The sequence below is a fragment of the Neoarius graeffei genome, chromosome 3 (assembly GCF_027579695.1).
Source record: "Neoarius graeffei isolate fNeoGra1 chromosome 3, fNeoGra1.pri, whole genome shotgun sequence".
Taxonomy (NCBI): Eukaryota; Metazoa; Chordata; class Actinopteri; order Siluriformes; family Ariidae; genus Neoarius; species Neoarius graeffei.
Genome location: NC_083571.1, coordinates 85,399,431 through 85,421,382, shown reverse-complemented (window position 1 = coordinate 85,421,382; position 21,952 = coordinate 85,399,431). Strand labels below are relative to the sequence as shown.

Here is a 21,952-nt window from a genome sequence, read left to right as displayed (position 1 = left end):
GGAACAATTACAGTTACACTTAAACACCATATATTTGAAGGAAATTTGGGGGGGGGGGAGGCTTATCCTAATTGTAGGTCATTACCTTTTCAAGGCATGTGAGAGAGGAATCTCTGCGGTAGAGTCTTTGCATGGGCACAGACCTGCAGGAGAAACCCACAGAGAGGATCACACGGTGAAAAACACGACACGGTATTCCGTTAACGTTCCCGGTGCATCTGTGGTAATGTAAGAAACAAAATCTAAACATCATTCAAACGGGTGTTTGTTCTGTAGAGCAGAAATGCACCGACCCATACGACTGCCTGTACTTGAACACCACCCATTCTGCTCTTCTCATCACTTCTGTCAAGTCTGGAGGCTCGGTGGAGACTTGATACTCAAATTTGTACGGATGCTCTAAGACGCACAGAAGAAAACATTTTTTCAGACAAAGGGTTGCCACAAAAATATTTAAATGTGTTCAGAGGTTTCGAAAGAATTCAAATTGACACGTTTACACCCGGCCCAAGCTGTTTACAGAATTACGTTTGAACTTTTAGGTGAAGAGAGGTTAAGTACGCACTCTGAGTGCCTGCAGATCCAGTCTCTTCCTGTACCAGCAGACACGTATTCTGGGACACAGGGGAGGAGTTACTGGGGTTATATGGGCTCACGATCATTCCTATAAACGGAGCTCCTCCTCGAGAGAAATAATTCTGGAGGTGAGAGAAGACAGACGTGAGAGAGAATGAATACTTCTTAATTCTAGTCCGAACTGTAGACGTGGACATTTTCAAGAGTATAAAGACTCTTGATTTAGTCTCTGTGTCACCTCATATTTATACCCCAATGAAACAGGATGGGGCGGCACGGTGGTGTAGTGGTTAGCACTGTCGTCCCACAGCAAGAAGGTCCAGGTTTGAGCCCCGTGGCCAACAAGGGCCTTTCTGTGCGGAGTTTGCATGTTCTCCCCGTGGGTTTCCTCCGGGTGCTCCGGTTTCCCCCACAGTCCAAAGACATGCAGGTTAGGTTAACTGGTGACTCTAAATTGACCGTAGGTGTGAATGTGAGTGTGAATGGTTGTCTGTGTCTCTGTGTCAGCCCTGTGATGACCTGGCGACTTGTCCAGGGTGTACCCCGCCTTTCGCCAGTAGTCAGCTGGGATAGGCTCCAGCTTGCCTGCGACCCTGTAGAACAGGATAAAGCGGCGAGAGATAATGAGAATGAGATGAAACAGGACGTCATGGTGAACCGCCTAAAAGTTGCTATATTATATATACACAGTACCAGTCAAAAGTTTGGACACAACTTCTAATTCAATGTTTTTTCTTTATCTTTATTCATTAAAAGTCACTTTGTGTCTTAAAGTAAATGATTGATGTCGTTTCTCTTTATTTAGTTGAGCGGTTCTTGACATAATATGGATTACTACAGTTGTGGAATAGGGCTATTTACGGTATTTTTATTATTTACTATTTGATCTCAAACACATTAACAGGGCTTTCCCCAAAGCACGGATACGCTGTGCAACGTCAGCACCGCACTGTCACTTGCACACCCAAAAAACACCCTAATACCATAAAGTGAACAATACAAAGTACTTTCTGCACCTAAATATCTCCTATTCCCCTCTGAAAATGAGTAATAACTCTAGAAATAGGAAGACATTGTAATATATAGGTCTAGACTATCCTGGTACTCAACCCAGAAGTGAAAAAGGGATTCGCTTTGTGCACTGACTGCCATTCGCAACCATACATAAAACCATATTCTCAGTGCTGGTCTCAAGATGGCGCTGTTGCATGAGTGGACCTCAATTTTGTTCCTTGCGTCCTGGAATTGGAAAATGAAGATGCGTGCTACAAAAGTGTTTTCATTTCAAATCTAATTTTACCCTTTAAATTTTGCCCCTGACATATTTGACAAGGTAAAAAAAAATAATAATAGCCAATTTAATAAATGTCTAATTGCGCCTAAAATCAGCCCAGAATGCACCAGTTGAAGTCTTTAAAGGAGAACTGAAGGCAAATTTTATCATCAAAATTCTATTTATCTCGTTTTATTAAATATCAGAATGCATTTCACATCTCATCTCATCTCATCTCATTATCTGTAGCCGCTTTATCCTGTTCTACAGGGTCGCAGGCAAGCTGGAGCCTATCCCAGCTGACTACGGGCGAAAGGCAGGGTACACCCTGGACAAGTCGCCAGGTCATCACAGGGCCAGAATGCATTTTTGATAGCTATTTTGTCACTGCTATAGCAAGTTATGAGTGTTTGAAATATGCTATGTAATATCAGTCCATATGTCAAAGCAATGGCCGTAAACGAGATTCGTTGAGACCTGTGCGAGACGTCGTAGGATGGAAGTAAAACATACAGCGAAAACTGAAGTGACCAACATCTGCCAACGTTGTCAAAAGACGCGTGTGCACTCTTTCGAACGCTGACGTAATCAAGCCGGAAGTTTTGTTTGTTTTGATAGCAATCAGGAAAGTTTGAAAAAAGCAGGCAGTAATCATCATTTAAACTCGTTTTTGTGCAATATTTCGTTTGGAAAACGGTTTATAAAATGGCAGCACTGACACCTGGCTGACGCTTCACGTTTCGACGTCTCGCACAAGTCTCGTGAAGATCGCGCGGATAAGCGACGCCTGCCGTGGACCAAACGAACTAAATTCAACATGGCTAAAAACCGAAAAGGCCGATAAGTATAATATTTAATTGCAATTAGTTGCCAATACGAGTCATGATGTAAAGTTACTAAAACCGAAACCGTAATTGAATAACGCGTTAATTCAGAAATAAAGCAAGTTTAAAAATTACTTCAGTTCTCATTTAATTTCAAAACTGTCCAGGAGAGCATGCCCCCAGACCCACCAGCAGCCTTCGGGGCCTTACAGGCTGGGCTCCGCATAAATCGCGCTGCTCTGATTTTTTTTTCTGGGGAAAGCCCTGATTAAGAAGGCAAGAAATTACACTAACTTTACATGAGGCATAGCTGTTAACTGAAAAGCATTCCAGGTGACGACCTCATGAAGCTGGTTAAGATAAGGTCAATAGTGTGTAGAGATGAAAGTGGAGCAAAGAAAAAAAATCCTGAACTTTTGAAAGTCAAACTAAGGCTACGTTCACACTGCAGGCTGAAGTGACTCAAATCCGATCTTTTCGCCCATATGTGACCTGTATCCGATCTTCTATTGACAATATGAACGACACAGATCCGATTTTTTCAAATCCGACCCAGGCCGTTTGGATATGTGGTCCTAATTCCGATTCCTATCCGCTCTTTTCATATGCGACTTCAGTCTGAACCGCCAGGTCGCATTCATCCGACTTACACGTCATCAACAAGCCACAAACGTCACTATTCTGCGCTGAAGTAGGCGGCGGGTCTCTCAAAAAAGTTACAACAACATGGCGCATAATCACGGGCGCAGATAGAGGGTGGGACTCGTCCCACCCAGATTTAAATTCACCTCGTTCGGTCCCCCCCACTTATAGGGAGGAAAAAACGTCTATGCTGTCTTTCTTTGCATAAGGCAAACCTCACGGAAAAATCAAAAGACTAATTACCATTCGGTTTATTGAGGTGCACAGCAGTGTATACATAGTTGCAACAACTCGCATAAAACAAAACAAAGACTGATATTCGGTTGGTTGAGCTGCGCAGACTGCACAGGTTGCGAGCTCGAGCTTGGTTGCTATGGTTACTAACAACAAGTTTGACAGGCATATCGGGGTTGGGGTTGGTTTGCTGGCAGCTTTGTCCCCCCCCAGTTTTTTGGCCCTCCCAGTTCAAAAAAACGTATCTGCGCCCCTGCGCATGACATCAATGCGAGGGACGCTTCGGGCTGTGAAGGTTCTGAATCTTCTCAATGGAAGGACGCAGAGGTTAGGGAGCTGATTTCCATTTGGGGGGATGCAGCTATTCAAGCTAGATTGGATGAGTCATACCGCAACCGGGCGGTTTTACTTCCGTAAACACTGGCCATGCTCACTGCGTGTGACGTCGTCGTATCCTGCAATGCGCATGCGGAACACTTTTAGGTCGCTTTTCGTTCATACTGAGGATCACATACAAGTCGCATATATTTGTTAATGTGAATGACCTCACAAAAAAATCGGATTTCACAAAAAAATCGGAATTGAGCATTAAGCCTTGCAGTGTGAACGTAGCGTAAGATGGGGGGGCCAACGTCCCCCGAAAAAAAATTTAATAACAACACACAAAACCCTGCATTCTAGTACTTATTTTCACTAAAACAAGTTACAACTTTTAAGCCTTTTTCTTTCATGTACATTAATGATTAACATGTCAAAAATATCAAATTTAATTCCCTTAGTTAAGAGTAATTTTCAGGAGTGCATTTAGAAACCGCGGTGATTTTCCTGCTACACAGTTCATTACTTTGAAAAAAATCAGACAGTTGAAGGTAAACTCAGCAAAATCCCAAAACAGCACTGTTAAAAAGTAAAGGTCTGTTAGAGTTTCTAAAGCTTTCAGGTTTCAATGTTGGGGACGTTGAGCCTCGTTTATCAATCTTTTAGTAGAGTTGTGCGTTTGCAGAAGCTAAAGTGAACTAAACATTTCCAATTCAGATTTATGCGAGTTGAAGCAAATTGTTTACATTAGTTCGTATTGTCTGTAAATTTAAACACACCAATGAATACCAAATTTCTCATGTAAATCGGGGCGTAGCGAGGAATTTTCAGGGGTGTGTGTGTGTCACACACTGACTGGCAGCCTGAGTACATTATGTAACAAAAAATAATTACCATTGCTAGTTTTAGGTAGCTAAGAAACCGGCTCTTCCATTATTGCCGTTTCTTCCACGTTTTCTTGATGATGTGTTCTAGAAACGGCACTAAAACGTGAAATGTGACTAAATGTGAATATTTAGTCTGGCCTCGATCCGTAGACATTTCCGACGGGTGTAGGAGGAACAACCCGCTGTCTTTCAAACTGTCTCTGTGCGTATAGGCCAACGCTCTGACCAATCAGCGCAACAGTGACTGTGACGTAGTCAGAGCGACAGAAAGCAGTGGGGGAGACCTTGAAATAAATAATTTTTCAAAATGCGTATTAATTAATAAACAGGTTCGAGATATTAAGAAGTTTGGAGATTATGACCACAAGTTTGGAGTCTGTACCACATACTTAACATACACTTATTTTTTTTTCAAGTGTTTTTCAAGGGTTTGCTTAAACTGTTTTTGAGAGTTTTTATTTAGTGGTGTTTGGTGAAATAATTTCCCTTAAATTTAAAATAACGGGAAAATAAGAAACAATCAAAAAGTAATGTTTCAAAGCTGTTTATTAATTCTTCGTACTGCACAAACTAGCCCCATCCTTTTGGCTACGAGCGGAGCCAGCTGGTAGATCAGACTTTTGCCACAGCCGGTCGGCAAAACAGCGAAAACGTCCTTCTTGAAAAGGAATGAGCGGAGAGCCTCTTCCTGCTCATGTTTCAACGAAAACTCCAAGTCTAATTCTTCTAAAACTGATTCCAAAGCGGAGTCAAACGCGCGCTGTTCACTAGCCGTAGCCATCTTTCCTGCTGTGCTTTCTCCAGCGTCGCGCAGCTTTGTCGTCACTCCTGCAAAAGCCCGCCCAAAGAATCCAAACAAAAACCTTGCGTTGTGATTGGCGGGCACGATTTGATGCCCGGGGTGTTTTTGTTTATATGGTGCGAGGCTAGACCCATTCGCTAGGCAAAAATATTTTGGGCCGCTAGGCGGGTGGGTCTAGTTTACTAGGCTACTAAAACTTAGCTTCGAAGCCAGAAAATGCAACTTTGGTGGAAAAAAATATATATAATAAATTGCTTACCTCTCTTCACGTCAAAAGGAGGAGGAAAGTTTTGCTTGTTTTGACATGGAGAATTATTAACACAAGTGGAAATACTCGTAATTCGCAACTAAAAAGACTGCAGTTACACTGGCAGCTTGAACATGCTTTCTAGTGCGATTGTGTTGCATTTGCGCAGAACAGTGTCAGTCCTGCACGCCTTAGCTCGTGCACCTGAAGGTGCACCTTGGGCGCGCGCACCTAACGAGCTCTGGCACGCACACCATTAACAAAGAACACCTGTCTTTAATCAATGAACTATGTTTGGGCTATTTAAGGACCGCACCCATGCAAGGACGATGCGAAGTATTACGCCGCGTCTAGGAATGCGTAAAATCCGAAAAATAAATTTCTCCATTCGGGAAACTGGAGATTTTCAAGAGTTTTGTCAAATATCCGGATTTCCAGGTAAATTCGGAAGACTTTCATCTATAAGTGTGCAAAGCGTCATCAAGGGAAACGCTGGATACTTTGAAGAATCTAAAATATGAAATATTTTTCTAATACTTTTTTGTTTACCACATAATTCTGTATATGTTCCATGTGTTATTTCATAGTTTTGATGTCTTCAGTATTGTTCGACAATCTAGAAAATAGTCAAAATACAGAAAAGCCTCAATGATTCGATGTGTCCAAACTTTTGACTGGTACTGGATAAATATCTTTACCAAAGCTGCTGATAACTCTGGTGCTGCCTGCAGGTCTAATTGGTATGATATAAAAATCCTTCTGGGGTTTCAGATGCCACAAAAGTGACCTTCAAGCAAAACGTGTCATTTTCTGAACTAGGACACTGGGTGTCAGGTGGGAATGCTAGGTCACATGGATGGTGCAAGCACTGCTAACAGCTAGTGGTAGTGCATAAGCAGGAGGCTGCTGTGGAGTTTCAGCATTCCCCATTAGTTGTGACAAAAAAAATAATTCAAGCATAAGTTATATTAGTAATAAAAATTCTAAAAAGCAAAATTCAACATACTTCAAGCACTCATCATTCTCATTCATACCTGGTACTTGGCCTGAGTGTCAATGTCTCGGAGTGATGGGTTTGGATCAAAAGCTGGATGCGAGTGATACCAGCCAACTACACTGTGACCTTTGACCCCAAGCATCTCAGACGCTTGAGTCTGGGAGACAGGGTCCATTTCACACTGCAGTCCAGTGCTGAGGCTGTTACATGGTTCTGCTGCACAAATCTACACACACGAGCACATATCAGCAGCTACCTTCACTACATGGCCAAAAGTATGTGGACAGCTGACCATCACACCCATATATGGGTCTTTGCCAAACTGTCGCCACAAAGTTGGAAGCACAAAATTGTATAGAATGTCTCTAAATTCTAACATTACAATTTCCCTTCACTGGAACTCACAGACCCAAACCTGTTCCAGCATGGCAATGCCCTTGTGCACAAAAAGAGATCCATGAAGACATGGTTTGCCAAGTGTGGAGAAGAAGAACTCGAGTGTCCTGCACAGAATCCTAACCCCAGTGAACACCTTTGGAACAAATACTGACTGCACCCCAGGCTAGAGGTCTGCGCGGGACAGAATTTTCAGTCCCGCGCCCGCCCGCTCCCGCATTGTGCAGTCCCGCTCCCACCCGCTCCCGCAAAGAATTATGATTTTCAGTCCCGCTCCCGCCTGTGCCTGCCATATTTTGTCCTGCTCCCGCCCGCAAATCCCGCATGATGCAGACGTTCGCGTTATTTCTCACGAAAGTTCTTGTCATTGGCTTGGGGAATTAAACATGCTGAGCTTAGCTGAGCTCTCCACTGACCGATCCTTCATTTATTGTAAGTTTCTTGTTTAGACTCTGACATTCTGCTGACACATTCCAAGTTGAGCGCTGCATGCGCTCATGATTGACAGCTCTCGCTTTGATTGACAGCTCTCGCTTTGCGCACTCGCACTCCCGAGTCTGTGGCGTTATGATTCCAACCGCGATTTCATTCTCCTCTCATATGAAGTGCTGCGCAACCACAACCAGCTCCTCAGATTATACACTGTCTATTTCTAGCTTTAAATTGAACAATCTGTGCGATACACAGTCCTTTTTAATACTAGTTAATACTTTTTTAAATACTTTTTAATACTTAGGACTAATACTCTTGACTTTTTAATGGTAAATGTCCCTCTTTTTAAAGCAGCACTTACTTCTGAAGCACTGTGAGCTTCACTAGAGGAGCTCTGCTCTTCTGCCATGATCGGAGATCTCAAACACGTAAGAGCGGAAAGGAATCGGAAACGTACGCAAGATTAGACCACATCCGCAAATTTAGGCATCTTAAAATGTTTTTATTAATGCTAAATAAAATATCCAGCACAAATGATATATGATAGACATAAATTAATAATTTATAAATTTTATTTTAAACACGTTTTTAGTTAGCGGGACTGCAGCTTATCACCTCTCCCGCCCGCATTGTGCACTCCCCCTCCCGCCCGCGCCCACAATGAGCTTTCAAAATTTGTCCCGCGCTGCACTGCTTTGCGTCGGGTCTCGCGGGGCTCCTGCGGGAGTGCAGGGCTCTACCCCAGGCCTCCTCACCCTCACCCCACATCAGTGCCTGATCTCACGAATGCTCTTATGGCCGAATGATCACAAATCCCCATAGCTACACTCTAATTTAGTGGAAAGCCTTCTCAGAAGAGTGGAGATTATTATACCAATAAAGGCAAACTAAATCTGGAATGGCAGGTTCAACAAGAACATATAGGTATGCTGATCAGTTGTCCACAAACTTTTGGGCATATTACAAACACCATTCCAGAAACCATTTTAATAAGTAAATGTTCAGATTTCTGGGTAAACATTTTTCAGTTTCCTTTTACACTATGTAAACTGAATTCGAGGCTAATCCGTAGCAGGAGAACTGATTTATCGGTTACAAAATTTATTAAGGCTCTTACCCTTAACACTTTGTCCTCATGATCGTAAGATCCACCCAGGAGTCCGATCACCTCTCCCATAGAGACATGAGCATGCTGGCACAAGACAGAGAAACAGTCTTACAAAGTAGGCTTGCGCTAGTAGACCAGCAAAATGTGTTCTGATCGTGACCGTGAGCTCTTCTGGAGTCACTTTGAGTTCAGCTATATTTAAAAATAAAAAGAGATTAAAAATGCTTGGAGCCTAAAATCTAAAACAGTGCAAGTTTGAATTTAAGACAATGGAACATGTAATGCCTTTAATTCCTAACATGTAATTTCACACTAGACAGAGAGACAGATTGACTGATCAATCGATTTACTTTATTGACCCCAAGCTGGGCGGCACGGTGGCGTAGTGGTTAGCACGGTCACCTCATAGCAAGAAGGTCCTGGGTTTGAGCCCAGCGAGGGCCTTTCTGTGTGGAGTTTGCATGTTCTCCCCGTGTCTGCATGGGTTTCCTCCGGGTGCTCCGGTTTCCCCCAAGGGTCTAAAGATATGCAGGTTAGGCTAATTGGTGGCTCTAAAGTGACCGTAGGTGTGAATGTGAGTGTGAATGGTTGTTTGTCTCTGCGTCAGCCCTGCAATAACTTGTCCAGGGTGTACCCCGCCTCTCTCCCATAGTCAGCTGGGATAGGCTCCAGCTTGCCTGTGACCCTGTAGAACACGATAAGCGGCTACAGATAATGGATGGACAGACCCCAAGCTGGGAAATGGTTTTGTTACAGCAGCAAGTTATCAGACATGGGCTAACATGGGGCAGCCTTGGGCTGAAGAGCCCTTGAGCAAGGCACCTAACCCCCAACTGCTCCCCGGGCACTATATTATAACTGCCCACTGCTCTGGGTATATGTATGTGCTTCAGATGGGTTAAATGCAGAGGACGAATTTCACTGTGCTTGAGTGTGCATGTGACAAAGAAAGGCTTAAGCCATGCGAAAAGAAAAAAAGACACACTGTACATCAAATAGAATTTAAAAAAGTCAACTATACAAGACGGGCGACACGGTGGTGTAGTGGTTAGCGCTGTCGCCTCACAGCAAGAGGGTCCGGGTTCGAGCCCCGTGGCCGGCGAGGGCCTTTCTGTGTGGAGTTTGCATGTTCTCCCCGTGTCCGCGTGGGTTTCCTCCGGGTGCTCCGGTTTCCCCCACAGTCCAAAGACATGCAGGTTAGGTTAACTGGTGACTCTAAATTGACCGTAGGTGTGAATGTGAGTGTGAATGGTTGTCTGTGTCTATGTGTCGGCCCTGTGATGACCTGGCGACTTGTCCAGGGTGTACCCCGCCTTTCGCCCGTAGTCAGCTGGGATAGGCTCCAGCTTGCCTGCGACCCTGTAGAACAGGATAAAGTGGCGACAGATAATGAGATGAGATGAACTATACAAGACAGATAAAAATGGAACGATATAAAATCTATATCTATAAATGTGCCTTGTACAGGTGAACGTGCATTAATGACGCTAAAAATAAGAATTGTGATAAATGAAGATAAAAACTGTGCAAAAGTGGCAGTATTGAACAGAAAATAAATAAATTACAAACAAACAGACTAATAGTGCAAAGTGACTAATGACAGTAAACTAACAGCTCTGGCAGTGCAAACGTTATAGGAGAACCAGGATTATAAACAGTAGAGAAGTCAGAGTTCTCTGTCAGACAGGGGCGAGTTATTGCTTCGTAAGGACAAGCACCACTGAAGGGAATTCATTTTCTGGCAGTGGCATTACAGTCGAGTCTCGGGGATGTGACTAATCAGCACCGAGTATTGTATGAGTGACGTTTCTCTCAAAGCTTGTTGAAAACTTTGCACAGTGTACATTACGGGTGTGTCATGACACTATCTGCATGTTGTAGTGCTCTAAAGGTCTGTATGGATATTCAGATTCTGGAAAAGACTGAAAAAATCAAGACTACTGGAAAAATTTGTGATTTTTCATACACAAGATATAACATGTCAATTTGCAGAAACTCCTGAATTTCTACAGTTCCTCAACCTCAGCTACTTCAATTGAGTTTATAAGATGCCCTGTGGACCTTTCTGGAAAGCTTTCTATCGAATGCAACTGAGTAAGCTAGAGAATTATTTTTCGCAAATCAGAGAACTCTGGATTACCGTTAATAATAATAGATCAGATTTACTTAAGTTTTTGCATTTGTACCATTGCAGAAAGTTCAGATCACAATCACTATCACAATCTACTGCGAAGAGGGGATACAGTGCTGCGGAGAGTCAGAATGGCGTCCTTGAAAAACGTCATTGTAACGCTTTGCGATTTTCAGCAAAGATTTCCTTTTAATGAACAAAGTTTATTTAAGAAATAAAAGTATAATTTTTTTGAGACTTTCAGGCCAGTTTGTATAGTGATATGGCAAAAACGTGGTTTTATTTTATGGATCATGTTTATGGATCAACATAGGCATGTGAGTATTCACCCAATTTAATAATAATAATAATAAATTTATATGTATAGCGTGCAGGCTGCAGGAATATGATCGCCTGTGCATCACAAAGATTAACTACAAAACAATATCTACTTATTCAAAGCTAAAAATATACAATGATGTAAAAATGAGCTAAAACTACGATAAAAATATAATATAGAAGAAAAAAAAGATGTCTTGTTAAATGTTATTGATTAAAGCTAACTTAAATAAATGCGTCTTCAACATATTCTTAAAATTGTCCAAAGTTCTTCAGTTACGAATACTACTTGGTAACGAGTTCCATAGATTTGGGGCGGCAGCACAAAAAGCCCTGTCCCCCAATGTCCTCTTTGTTCTTAGCAACTCAAGGAGAAGCCCATTATTTGATCTCAAAGAATAGTGCGATGTACCCTTAATGATAATTAAGTCATTAATATATTCCGGCACTAGCCCGTGCACAACCTTAAAATGTAATTACCAATATCTTAAATTTAATTCAAAATTTACAAGTCGATTCACAATACAACCCCGATTCCAAAAAAGTTGGGACAAAGTACAAATTGTAAATAAAAACGGAATGCAATAATTTACAAATCTCAAAAACTGATATTGTATTTACAGTAGAACATAGACAACATATCAAATGTCGAAAGTGAGACATTTTGAAATTTCATGCCAAATATTGGCTCATTTGAAATTTCATAACAGCAACACATCTCAAAAAAGTTGGGACAGGGGCAATAAGAGGCTGGAAAAGTTAAAGGTACAAAAAAGGAACAGCTGGAAGACCAAACTGCAACTCATTAGGTCAATTGGCAATAGGTCATTAACATGACTGGGTATAAAAAGAGCATCTTGGAGTGGCAGCGGCTCTCAGAAGTAAAGATGGGAAGAGGATCACCAATCCCCCTAATTCTGCGCCGACAAACAGTGGAGCAATATCAGAAAGGAGTTCGACAGTGTAAAATTGCAAAGAGTTTGAACATATCATCATCTACAGTGCATAACATCATCAAAAGATTCAGAGAATCTGGAAGAATCTCTGTGCGTAAGGGTCAAGGCCGGAAAACCATACTGGGTGCCCGTGATCTTTGGGCCCTTAGACGGCACTGCATCACATACAGGCATGCTTCTGTATTGGAAATCACAAAATGGGCTCAGGAATATTTCCAGAGAACATTATCTGTGAACACAATTCACCGTCCCCTCCTTGAACTGCCACCTTATTGTGGTGGAGGGGTTTGTGTGCTTGAATGATCCTAGGAGCTATGTTGTCGGGGGCATTATGCCCCTGTCAGGGTTTCCCAAGGCAGACAGGTCCTAGGTGACAGGCCAGACTAAGAGCAGTTCACCAAAACCCCTATGGAGAGAAATCCGAGGACCGTGACGTCGCCCGGGATGACGCAGCCGGGGCCCCACCCTGGAGCCAGGCCCGGGGTTGGGGCTCGTATGCGAGCGCTTGGTGGCCGGGCCTTTGCCCATGGGGCCCGGCCGGGCTCAGCCCGAAGAGCTGACGTGGGCCCGACCTCCTGTGGGTTCACCACCCACAGAGGTAGCAGTAGGGGACTGGTGCAATGTGGATTGGGTGGCAGTCGAAGGCAGGGGCCTCGACGACCTGATCCCCGGACACAGCGGCTGGCTGTTGGGACATGGAATGTCACTTTGCTGGGGGGGAAAGAGCCTGAGCTTGTGCGGGAGGTTGAGAGGTACCAGCTAGAGATAGTCGGGCTCACCTCCACGCACAGCTTGGGCTCTGGAACCCAGCTCCTCGAGAGGGGCTGGACTCTCCACTTCTCTGGAGTCGCCCGTGGTGAGCGGCGGCGGGCTGGTGTGGGCTTGCTTATAGCTCCCCAGCTCAGCCGCCATGTGTTGGAGTTTACCCCAGTGAACGAGAGGGTCGCCTCGCTGCGCCTTCGGATTGGGGAGAGGGCTCTTGCTGTTGTTTGTGCCTATGGCCCAAATAGCAGTATAGAGTATCCGGCCTTCTTGGAGTCCCTGGGAGAGGTACTGAGGAGTGCTCAGACTGGGGACTCCATTGTGTTACTGGGGGACTTCAATGCTCACGTGGGAGATGACAGTGACACCTGGAGGGGCGTGGTTGGGAGGAACGGCCTCCCCGATCTGAACCCGAGTGGTGTTTTGTTATTGGACTTCTGTGCTAGTCACGGTTTGTCCATAACGAACACCATGTTCGAGCATAGGGGTGTCCATAAGTGCACGTGGCACCAGGACACCTTAGGTCGGAGGTCGATGATCGACTTTGTAGTCGTTTCATCTGATCTCCGGCCCTATGTCTTGGACACTCGGGTGAAGAGAGGGGCTGAGCTGTCAACTGATCACCACCTGGTGGTGAGTTGGATCCGCTGGCGGAGGAGGAAGCTGGACAGACCTGGCAGGCCCAAACGTATGGTGAGGGTCTGCTGGGAACGTCTGGCTGAGCACTCTGTCGGGGAGGTCTTCAACTCCCACCTCCGGGAGAGCTTTTCCCAGCTTCCGAGGGAGGCGGGGGACATTGAGTCTGAGTGGACCATGTTCTCTACCTCCATTGTGGACGCAGCTGTTCAGAGCTGTGGCCGCAAGGTCTCCGGTGCCTGTCGTGGCGGCAATCCCCGAACCCGGTGGTGGACACCAGAAGTAAGGGATGCCGTCAAGCTGAAGAAGGAGTCCTATCGGGCCATGTTAACCTCCAGGACTCCCGAGGCAGCTGACGGGTATCGGCAGGCCAGGCGTGCTGCAGCTCGGGCAGTTGCGGAGGCAAAAACTCGGAACTGGGAGGAGTTCGGGGAGGCCATGGAGAAGGACTATCGGTCGGCCTCGAAGAAATTCTGGCAAACCGTCCGGCGCCTCAGGAGGGGGAAGCAGTACTCTGCCAACACTGTTTACAGTGCGGGTGGGGAGCTGTTGACCTCGACTGGGGACATTGTCGGGCGGTGGAAGGAATACTTTGAGGATCTCCTCAATCCCACCGTCATGTCTTCCACTGAGGAGACTGAGGCTGATGACTCAGAGGTGGACTCGTCCATTACCCAAGCCGAAGTCACTGAGGTGGTTTGCAAGCTCCTCGGTGGCAAGGCACCGGGGGTGGATGAGATCCGCCCTGAGTATCTCAAGTCTCTGGATGTTGTGGGGCTGTCTTGGTTGACACGCCTCTGCAACATCGCGTGGCGGTCAGGGACAGTGCCTCTGGAGTGGGAGACTGGGGTGGTGGTCCCTCTTTTTAAGAAAGGGGACCGGAGAGTGTGCCCCAATTATAGGGGAATCACACTTCTCAGCCTCCCAGGGAAGGTTTACTCCAGGGTACTGGAGAGGAGAATTCGACCAATAGTCGAACCTCGGATCCAGGAGGAACAATGCGGTTTTCGTCCTGGTCGCGGAACACTGGACCAGCTCTATACCCTTCATAGGGTGCTCGAGGGTTCATGGGAGTTTGCCCAACCAGTCCACATGTGCTTTGTGGATCTGGAGAAGGCATTCGACCGTGTCCCCCGTAGTATTCTGTGGGGGGTGCTTCGGGAGTATGGGGTTCGGGGCTCTTTGCTAAGGGCTGTCCGGTCCCTGTACGAACGGAGCAGGAGTCTGGTTCGCATTGCCGGCAGTAAGTCAGACCTGTTCCCAGTGCATGTTGGACTCCGGCAGGGCTGCCCTTTGTCACCGGTTCTGTTCATAATTTTTATGGACAGAATTTCTAGGCGCAGCCAGGGGCCAGAAGGAATCCTGTTTGGGAACCACAGGATTTCATCTCTGCTTTTTGCGGATGATGTTGTCCTGTTGGCTTCTTCAAACCAGGACCTTCAGCATGCACTGGGGCGGTTTGCAGTCGAGTGTGAAGCGGCTGGGATGAGAATCAGCACCTCCAAGTCCGAGGCCATGGTTCTCGACCGGAAAAGGGTGGCTTGCCCTCTCCAGGTTGGTGGAGAAGTTCTGCCTCAAGTGGAGGAGTTTAAGTATCTCGGGATCTTGTTCACGAGTGAGGGAAGGATGGAGCGTGAGATCGACAGGCGGATCGGTGCAGCCTCCGCAGTGATGCGGTCGCTTTACCGGTCCGTTGTGGTGAAGAAGGAGCTGAGCCAAAAGGCGAAGCTCTCAATTTACCGGTCGATCTACGTTCCGACTCTCACCTATGGTCATGAGCTTTGGGTAATGACCGAAAGGACAAGATCGCGGATACAAGCGGCCGAAATGAGTTTCCTTCGCAGGGTGGCTGGGCGCTCCCTTAGAGATAGGGTGAGAAGCACAGTCACTCGGGAGGAGCTCGGAGTAGAGCCGCTGCTGCTCCACATCGAGAGGAATCAGCTGAGGTGGCTCGGGCATCTTTTTCGGATGCCTCCTGGACGCCTCCCTGGGGAGGTGTTCCAGGCATGTCCCCCCGGGAGGAGGCCCCGGGGAAGACCCAGGACACGCTGGAGGGACTATGTCTCTCGGCTGGCCTGGGAACGCCTCGGTGTTCTTCCCGAGGAGCTGGCCGAGGTGTCTGGGGAAAGGGAAGTTTGGGCTTCCCTGCTTAGACTGCTGCCTCCGCGACCCGGTCCCGGATAAAGCGGAAGAAGACGAGACGAGACGAGACAATTCACCGTGCCATCCGTCATTGCCAGCTAAAACTCTATAGTTCAAAGAAGAAGCCATATCTAAACACGATCCAGAAGCGCAGACGTCTTCTCTGGGCCAAGGCTCATTTAAAATGGACTGTGGCAAAGTGGAAAACTGTTCTGTGGTCAGACGAATCAAAATTTGAAGTTCTTTATGGAAATCAGGGACGCCGTGTCATTCAGACTAAAGAGGAGAAGGACGACCCAAGTTGTTATCAGCGCTCAGTTCAGAAGCCTGCATCTCTGATGGCATGGGGTTGCATTAGTGTGTGTGGCATGGGCAGCTTACACATCTGGAAAAACACCATCAATGCTGAAAGGTATATCCAGGTTCTAGAGCAACATATGCTCCCATCCAGACGACGTCTCTTTCAGGGAAGACCTTCCTTGCATTTTCCAACATGACAATGCCAAACCACATACTGCATCAATTACAGCATCATGGCTGCGTAGAAGAAGGGTCCGGGTACTGAACTGGCCAGCCTGCAGTCCAGATCTTTCACCCATAGAAAACATTTGGCGCATCATAAAACGGAAGATACGACAAAAATGTCCTAAGACAGTTGAGCAACTAGAATCCTACATTAGACAAGAATGGGTTAACATTCCTATCCCTAAACTTGAGCAACTTGTCTCCTCAGTCCCCAGACGTTTACAGACTGTTGTAAAGAGAAAAGGGGATGTCTCACAGTGGGAAGCATGGCCTTGTCCCAACTTTTTTGAGATGTGTTGTTGTCATGAAATTTAAAATCACCTAATTTTTCTCTTTAAATGATACATTTTCTCAGTTTAAACATTTGATATGTCATCTATGTTCTATTCTGAATAAAATATGGAATTTTGAAACTTCCACATCATTGCATTCCGTTTTTATTTACAATTTGTACTTTGTCCCAACTTTTTTGGAATCGGGGTTGTATTTTTTGAAAAAAAAGAAGTTAGATGAAGAAAATTGTATTCCCAAAAAAAGCAACATTTATTTTCCTATTCTTTATCACCTGAAATATTCCTTTCCTTAAATTAAAAAAAAAGTTTAATTTTCATAGTAACCAACAATAATTATTCACCCACTTCTGTAAAGTTTGTGGTAAAATATAATAGTCTATTAACAAAAATATTCCTTTTATTAAAAATGAAAAAAGTTAATAACAAATAGGCCTTTTCTTAAACATTTATGAACATTTGTACTACCTGCATCTGATTGTCTTTTCTTTAGCTTTCAGCAGTCTGTATAAACAGAGTTCTGATTTCTTGTTCAATCTATTTGTACAATCACACAACAGCTCTTTCCCATTTTAGATCTGTTTATTTTGTGTGGGGGGTTTTTTCATGGCATTACAGCTGTGCTACTTCCACCTACAGTGAAGTCACGTATATTCGAGCTATTGTACATTATTGCGCCTGCTGCCTAAACAACACAATTACAGCTAGGAAAAACAGAGAATACACACACCTGAGAATAATCGTGACTCATACCGATTCAAATGGTGATACATTTGTATCTTAATTAATCGTGGCACAATATTATTACATGGCTAGCTGATGATAAAAATAAACAAATAAAATAAAAAGTGCTTCATATTCGTATCTGTATTTGCACCATTTGAGAACGTGTTCTCTCTTCATTCCAAATAACAGATAGTTCGGTCACATTCATAGTGTATGTGCTGTTTGAGTTTCACTTGCTATATTAAAGTTCCTGTTTTATTTTTAGTGTCTAGATTTACAGCCATGCGCTAAAACATGTCTGGTGTTAAAATGACCGCTATGTGCACACGCTGGTTCTGAACAGTCCCTCGGCCTATCCATTCAGCATCTTTATTTCATACCCAAGCACTTTATACATACCACATCCATGACAACCAGAGCTTCAGCACACACGATCACACGGAACGGTTCCTGAAGAGCAAAGAAACGGTCCAGTTTACAGCTACATACAGTACACGACATGTAGATTTATAATAACCAGTGTGGGTGCATGAGGTTTACTTGTCTCTCCTCTCCAAAGGCTTTGCACTGGATAAGCTGGAATGGATCAAAAGAGCTGCAAAGCAAAAAAACAAAACGTTTCAACTGAGCTCGGTTTTTGCCCTAATACCCAGTGTACTGTATCTACTTCCAACAGCAAACGAGCTGATGGAGTTACACAAATAATACACCTCACCCTCGCTTAGGGAGTTTGCAGGGCTTTGGTTGCCTCTTTTTCATCTCCTCTCTCCTAAGGGCCAGTTCCTCTGCGCTTAGATGCTGATAGGCAAAAAGGACTACAATTTGAGAACTGCAGACATAATCAGTTATCAATCAATCAAATCAAATTTTATTTATATAGCCCTTTACAATAACCAAAAGGTACCCAAAGTGCTTTACATCAAATCCATAAAACAGAACACCAAAGCACATAAAAACACAGGTTTTGACTGCGGAAGGTGCCACCGTGCTGCAGATTACCAAAAGCCTTTCAGAAGTACATGAAATAAAACAGACGAAACGAAGCACCCCTCAAAAACAAGACTCCCCTAGTCAGGATTGTATGCCAATCTAAAAAAAGTAGGTCTTCAACTTTGATTTAAAAAGGCCGGGATCAATAGTGGTGCGAATGTCGGGGGGACAGATTGTTCCTAGTCTGGCTAACGCGACTGCAAAGCTCTACGAGCTATTGGTCTGGCCAAGATATTAAGCCCAACCGTTTCCCACAGCCCGTAGTTGACCCGCCTCCCTGAAATGCCTCAGTTTGCTACTGGTTGAAGCCAGAAAAGGCTGTGACGAAGCTTAAACCAATCACATCACACTTTCCTCTGACGTATGTGACGCGACGGGGCTAGCTGGTAGATTAAACTCTTACCGAAGCCGGTCGGGAGCAAGGCGAAAACGTCCTTCCTTTCAATAAATACCTCCAGGGCTGCTCTTTGCTCCATTTTCAATGAGAACTTGCTCCATGTTCGTAATGTTTCTAGTGAATGAAGCGCTTCTGGCATAGATTCTGTAAACAATCTATGGCTTCCGGTCGCAGTTCTACTACGTCACTGCCTTGAACACGCCTCTACCCAGGGCCGTTGGAGATGCTCAAAGTTGATTGGTTCCCGATTTTTCGGGAGCTTGGAAGAGCTGTAGATAGCTTGCCTGGCCAGACTAAGCTCGCAACAGGCCCTCATGTTGCGTCACGCTTAGGATGGGCGGGCCCAGGCTAGATTGTTCCACAGTCTGGGAGCAGCGACAGCAAAAGAACAAATCACCCCACTGTTTATATCTCGACCTTGGAACTTCTAACAGAAGCTGACCCGAAGAACACAGGGCCCTACCATGATCACGAATAGTTAAAATCTCAGACAAGTAAGAGGGAGCCAGGCCATTGATGGCATTAAAAACAAACAAGAGAAGTTTAAAATCAATTCTAAAACGGACTGGAAGCCAAGTTATAACTTTCCAGACACAATAATGTCATGAAATAAATGTTGTGATTAGTTGCCAGAGCCTAAAAATGAACCTAAGTAAAGAATAAAGCACCACACGGTGTGTTGTTATAAGACAGTGGCAGGGAAGTGTCATGTGTTACCATCCTGACACCGAAAAATCACTTCAGACATTTTATTCGTTTAGAGTTATGTTAAATGGTTCAGAACATTCAAAACAAGCTCGTTCTTATCGTCATCATCACGAGTAATAGCAACGATAAACAGTCGCTCCCTCACGACTCTGTTTTCCTCTAAAAGTTAAGACAAAAAAAAAAAAAAAGTGGTTGCAGCTCGTCATGTTACCAAGACACCCCAAAGCGCAACGATTTCTTTCCTGAAGGAACAGCGTTCCTTCCGTAAATAAACGTCTCCTCACATTGCGTCAATATACAACTATGAAGTATTAGAACAAGTGTATTAATATAAACCTTGTAACCAGAACAATTTCTGACCAATCAGAATCGAGCATTCGAAAGTGCTGTGGTACAACAATTTAAAGTCTTAAAAGCTAGTTACCTCGTTCATATAAACAAGGGATAGAATTAGATCATATATAAATTATTAGATGCGTCTTGTATTTTGCTTAAGCTTGGTTAGTGAGTCCGTATTACTGTATGGCAGCCGAGACCCAGATATTTTAGTGCAGTAGGACGAAATTAATGGAGGACCACCTTCCTGGAGGTTTGGGTGATATGGACAAAATCTGGGTAATTCATATCGCAAATTTGTTTTTGATATACCATGATACATGTACACCAAGTATTTTACTGGGAAATACACCACTCGTATTTTTCATACGACCTACATCCGGGACATGGAGAACCAAAACTGTGACAAAATCTCTATAGGTCAGTCGTGAGGAAATCGATGAATTTTGATAAATTTGCACACTTTGTGTTTGGGGATGTGTCTATATAAAAAAAAAATAAAAATCACATGTTGGCTTGAAGATATGAAGTTTAGCTTCTTGTGTTGAAAAACTTGCATTTTTCATATGAAATGCATCGCGTATCTGAGCGACATATTTAAATAATATTGGCTGGCTTTGAATGGTATATCAGATATATTCCATTCAGCTAGCATGATATTAAACGAGTCGACAACGAGGAATGTATCTGATAGACCAGGGGTGTCAAACCTGATCCATAAAGGGCCGTGTGGCTGCAGGTTTTCATTCCAGCCATGCAGCAGCACCCTGATTTGGCTTATTCAATCAACTGACACACCCACCCTTTAATCAAGGGTGGGTGTGGCTGCAAGTATTTGACTGTGTGAAGACAGTTCAGTTGATTGAATGAGCCAAGTCAGGTGTGCTGCTGCATGGCTGGAATGAAAACCTGCAGCCACAAGGCCCTTTATGGATCAGGTTTGACACCCCTGTGATAGACCATGAAAAAAAGCCAGCCAATGTTATTGTTCTACACACACACTTCCAGTTTTTCGATGTCCGTTGGTATGTTTTTCAGGGATGTGATTTGGGGCTGGTGAAATTATCTGAAAATTTTAGCCGGGGGTCTGGGGGCCACAGGCCCCCAGCTGGTCCAGGGCAGCGCCCTGGTGGGGGGGCGAAGCCCCCCGAAGCTCCTGGGTTCTGGGGTTTTCTGACTTAAAAATTGTACTAAAATGGCAAGCAAACACAAGAAAAAACTTGTCATGATTAACAAATTCAAGCCAATTTAATGGTCAACATGCAACTCTGAGCCCCTAAAGTAAATTCAATGATTCTTAACTGACAAAAAGCCAAAACATGAAACCTAAAAATGTCATTCTAAATTAAATCATCTGCATTAGAATAAATAGAAAATTGTATAAGGAAAAACAAAATGTATACTTTCAATTACTGTAGAAGTTGAACAAACCTAAATGTGCCTTTTCAAACAAACATGATGCAACATAAGAATCCATCCACAAGTCTTCAGGAACTCTCAAAGAAAAAAGATGCTAGCATCCATGTCCAGTTCCAGCATATCAGTCACTTTTTTCTGCAGTTTCTACTCTAGCAATGTCAACTTCATATACATAACTCTATAGTGTTCACTCACCAAAGGATAATCATAACTCCACAGTGTTCATTCACTTAAGGATATTCAGAACCCCAGTGTTCACTCACTTAAGGATATTCAAAACTACTGTGTTCACTCACTTAGGTTTCGTTTCTATCCCGGGCTCCAGCCCAACTTTGCACGCTCGTAGCTCGGGCAGGGGAAGTCCCAGCATCCCCAAACTTGACAGCCAGAGTCCTCTGCCCTCCCCCCAAAGAACCAGTGTGGGCAGGGCGCGCTAGCCCCGCGCCTCGGGACGTAATTCGCCCTGAGGCGAGCCGCGGCACTCCGCTTAGGTTTCGTTTCTATCCCAGGCTCCAGCCCGACTTTGCACGCTCGTAGTTCGGGCAGGGGAGGTCCCAGCATCCCCAAACTTGACAGCCAGAGACCTCTGCCCTCTCCCCAAAGAACGAAATCGCTGAACAAATGTCTCACAGTCTTATGTCCAACATCTGTAGCAACCTCTTTCTCCAACCATTCCCAGTGGAACTTGTTTTTCACTATTCTGTCGATTTCTTTAACTCGATTTGCATCTTTACGCTCGATCACGGACGCTGCCATCTTTCAACTCTTTGTTTGAAGCAAGCTTACGTACAGCTATCTAACAAGCACATTCATTGGTTGTTACAGAGCGATGGGCCAATCACGTACCTCGTTTCATCTCAATGACGGAATTACTGAAAGT

The 21,952-nt window shown here is 44.6% G+C and overlaps 1 protein-coding gene across 5 annotated transcripts in view; it reads right to left on the bottom strand.

Annotated features, from left to right (window-relative positions):
- mysm1 (Myb-like, SWIRM and MPN domains 1) overlaps positions 1 to 21,952 on the bottom strand; it is a 59,095-nt gene that overhangs the window by 4,144 nt on the left and 32,999 nt on the right. For 4 of the 5 annotated variants that reach the window (XM_060917579.1, XM_060917576.1, XM_060917577.1 and 1 more), the window contains exons 12-19: positions 17,938 to 18,020; positions 17,763 to 17,817; positions 17,622 to 17,672; positions 8,746 to 8,820; positions 6,838 to 7,026; positions 566 to 698; positions 294 to 399; positions 86 to 143 (exon numbers count right to left, since the gene is read on the bottom strand). In XM_060917579.1, the coding sequence (XP_060773562.1) occupies positions 86 to 143; positions 294 to 399; positions 566 to 698; positions 6,838 to 7,026; positions 8,746 to 8,820; positions 17,622 to 17,672; positions 17,763 to 17,817; positions 17,938 to 18,020 (750 nt within the window). Of the gene's footprint in view, positions 1 to 85; positions 144 to 293; positions 400 to 565; positions 699 to 6,837; positions 7,027 to 8,745; positions 8,821 to 17,621; positions 17,673 to 17,762; positions 17,818 to 17,937; positions 18,021 to 21,952 lie in introns of those variants that run through there. The other variant, XR_009654377.1, reaches the window with a different exon arrangement.